The following is a 3,640-nucleotide window of genomic DNA, read 5'->3' on the forward strand; positions in this document are numbered from 1 at the left end:
TGCTAAGCATTTAAGATGATATTTCACTAAGTTTTGATTAGTGAAGTGAGATGAATGTTTTGAATTTGATAAGCTAAAATAAAATTCAAATCTTATACCTTTAAAAGGCTCATAAATGGAGTACTGATGAGAAAATTGCAAATTTAAAATCAATATCCACAGTTAAGTTTCAAAATGTCAGTTGGTGGTATTTTATGTGTCAAACCTTCATTGAAATTGCATTGGCGAGAATTTCATGCCTGGCATAGTCGGGTTTTTTCTTGATTTTTTAATATTTAACGACTTCCTTTTGTATTTGTTTTTTTCAATCTTTAATGCATGCTTGGATTCCTTCTATTTAAAGCTTCTCTTATTTTTAGGGCTTTTGGTTAGGAGTGGGTAAATCTGAGGTAGTGGTGATTGATGCAGAAAGTTAGGTTTTGAAAAAATTGATGATTTTGACTAAGTTTATCATTTGTTTCAGATTTCTCAAACCGTCTCAATTCAACATATCTTATTCAAAAGTGATGATTTCATTTTGACACTTAAATGGGTGAAAATGAAGTCATCATTTCCTTAAAAACATTTTTTTTTATTTACAAGCACCTCATTTGGTTGCTTAAGTGTTAGATATATTATATTATCTAATCTAGTTTTAGCTTAAAATAATATGGGCGGTTTTATGCATATAAGTATAATATCAACACTTCATTCTATTATATGTTTTATATATTTGAAACCAAATATCACATTGAGTTCAATCTATGGATAATGTTGAGCATGTTAAGGTGGATGTGTGACAATTTTAAGAAGGATAACATAAAGAATGAGAAAAGTGTTAAAATAGTCTCATAACTCTTTGCAGAGGGGATTATTTTAGTCCCAGAGTCTATAAAATTACCAATTTAGTCCCCAAAATACTTTATTGTGCTAAAATAGTCCCCACAAATGAGTATCAACCCCAATTAAAAAGTTTGAGAACTAATTTGGCACTTTTATCTACTCTGAGACTAAAATGAACCCATATAAACTGTCAAGGGACTGTTTTGACACCTTACTCCATTTTGACACTTTACTCCTTAAAGAGTGCTCATCTTGGGTGAATGATAGGAGTTGTATTTATCAAAGATACTTTAATTTAAGATAAACTTGGGCAGTTTAATAAGCTAATGAAATTAGTTTTAAAGCATTGCATGAATAGAAGTTACTCACAATGATTTGGGAAAACTTTGTTTAACATCTATAACATCACTCAATTGGATTCAATGGAAAATGACGAGTCATAAAATTGGGCCCATAATAATGTGATAGCATTGATGGTGATGGTGGTGGTGGTGATGATGATGATGATATATATATATATATATATATATGTACGTAATCTATCTTATTAAGCAATTTTTATGTTTCTAACTCCTAAGCTTACACATCCTTTCTTTCTAATGCAGCTGCTGATGTATTCCTGTGGAGAAACAAGAAAATCTCAGCTGGCAGTCTCGCAGTGGCAACCGCCATCTGGATCTTATTTGAACTGCTGGACTACCATTTGCTGACTCTGGTTTCCTATGGCCTCATTCTCCTTCTCGCTATCCTCTTCCTATGGTCCAATGCAACCTCATTTATCAGCAAGTGAGCTCTCTCTCTCTCTCTCTCTCTCTCTCTCTCTCTCTCTCTCTCTCTCTCTCTCTCTCTCTCTCTCTCTCTCTCTCTCTCTCTCTCTCTCTCTCTCTCTCTCTCTCTCTCTCTCTCTCTCATTTCATTCTCCGAATATATGAAATAAAAATCTCATATTTTCTCAACCATCAGATCCCCTCCTTCCATTCCCGAGATTAGCATTCCTGAGGATCTGACAGTCAACGTCGCCTTATCGCTGAGATATGAGATAAACAAAATCTTTGCTTTTCTTTGGGACGCCGTGGCTGGAAGGGACCTGAAGAAATTCTTAGCTGTATGTCCATTTCATCTACGGGGCATTTACATACACACAACCCAATACCTATCTATTTACATATTGAACACCCAAACTTCAATAATTACATTTGTACCAATCAAGGCTTTCACATCACATAAAAAATACCACCATTTTAACTTTCAAAATGGTAAACACACCCTTTCATAGAAAGGTAAGGTAGTATGCTTGAAAAATTGAGTGGTATCTGTGTAAGTCTTCATTCTATTTAATAGTTTCAACTCAAAACCTTTCACAAACTTTTCTTGTTTTTTTTCATACTGAAAATCTCAAAAACTTTCCAGGTGATTGCTGGTTTATGGGCTCTTTCAGCAGTTGGTAGCTCCTGCAGTTTCTTAACCTTGTTTTATATAGGTAATTATACAATTAAAAACATTCTCTCTCCACCTTTTTTTCTTCAGAGCTTTCTGCGATTTCTTTTGTTTATGTGGAAGTAGATATATCCAAGCGGCATTTACATAAATAGCACACAATTCAAATATATTTACATATCTCACACCTAAACTTTCGCTATTTACACACGCAACACTCAAATCTTTATCATCATCTAAAAAATAGCATTATTACCAATTTAAAAGTGAAATTCATCCTTTAATATGTAGGTTTAAAGCACCAAGTGCTATATATATACATATATATGTAAATATGAAACTTTAGAAGTTAGATGTAAATATATAAGAATTATTTTATGTGGGTAAATTTCTCATAAACAAGAAGATTGATTAAATTTAAATTATCATCTAACTAGTCAATATCACATCAAAATAGTACTATTACCACTTTAAAAGCAAAATACTCCTTCTCATGCATATCTTTAAAGCTCGAAGTACTATATATAAATATTAAAGTTTAGGTCTGAGTTGTAAAGGCATAAGACCCATGTTATGTAAATTTCCCATATCTAATCTTCATGTGCCCATCAACAGCATTTGTTCTGCTGCTTACCGTGCCTGTTCTATATGAGAAATATGACGACAAAGTCGACTTTTACTGGGAGAAGGCGACGGCGGAACTCGAGAAACATTACAACTTTATTCATGAGAAGGTGGCAAGTAAGATTCCTAAGGCGGCACAAACAAAGGACAAGAAGCATCAGTAAAGATAAGGGGGGGTTCTGTCATTCTGCAATAATTGTGTACTAATTTGGGTATTTTGGTGTTTTTATAATGCATGGATCTTTTAACTTTCATGATGGAGGTATATAATTTCCATGAGATGGATCATAGCCAATCTCAAATCTGCTAGTTTTTGAGTGCTGGAACAGAGCATTTGGTTGCTTGTTTTCTGTTTATGCTGTTTTGAATGTCATTATCGTCATAATTACAAAATTGTTTTAGATGGTTCTGTCAATTTTGTTTTTTTTGCAGGACTGTTCCAAAATTTACATGTTTTGTCATTCATCGTTGATGCAGACATTGATTGGAATGTGAAATCCTGAACAAAAGTTTGTTCAGATAGCTATTTTGAGCTGTTGGATTGATTTTGATATGAGAATAGTGCATAATTAATCAGTCAATAGTTTGGTTTTTTTTCTGTTATTGTCCATGTATTTGCAGCCAAACTATTTTGGAAGTAAGGTAAATAGTTCATAAAACAACCAAATAGTATAAATTAATACTACATTTTTCTTGCAAAAATAATTTTTTAAATTAAATTACAATAAATCTCAAATGCTTGTAGTCCATGTTAAGT

The 3,640-nt window shown here is 32.7% G+C and overlaps 1 protein-coding gene across 1 annotated transcript in view; it reads left to right on the forward strand.

Moving 5' to 3' along the window:
• The window catches only part of LOC110019888 (reticulon-like protein B3), a 13,102-nt gene extending 9,818 nt beyond the window's left edge, over positions 1-3,284 (forward strand). Inside the window, exons 2-5 of the mRNA XM_020717750.1 lie at positions 1,428-1,608; positions 1,786-1,927; positions 2,233-2,302; positions 2,875-3,284. Of these exons, the coding sequence (XP_020573409.1) occupies positions 1,428-1,608; positions 1,786-1,927; positions 2,233-2,302; positions 2,875-3,047 (566 nt within the window). The 3' untranslated portion in view covers positions 3,048-3,284. The remainder of the gene's footprint in view (positions 1-1,427; positions 1,609-1,785; positions 1,928-2,232; positions 2,303-2,874) is intronic.
• The last annotated feature ends 356 nt before the right edge of the window (positions 3,285-3,640 follow it).

Source organism: Phalaenopsis equestris, unplaced genomic scaffold, assembly GCF_001263595.1.
Source record: "Phalaenopsis equestris unplaced genomic scaffold, ASM126359v1 Scaffold000084, whole genome shotgun sequence".
Lineage (NCBI taxonomy): Eukaryota > Viridiplantae > Streptophyta > Magnoliopsida > Asparagales > Orchidaceae > Phalaenopsis > Phalaenopsis equestris.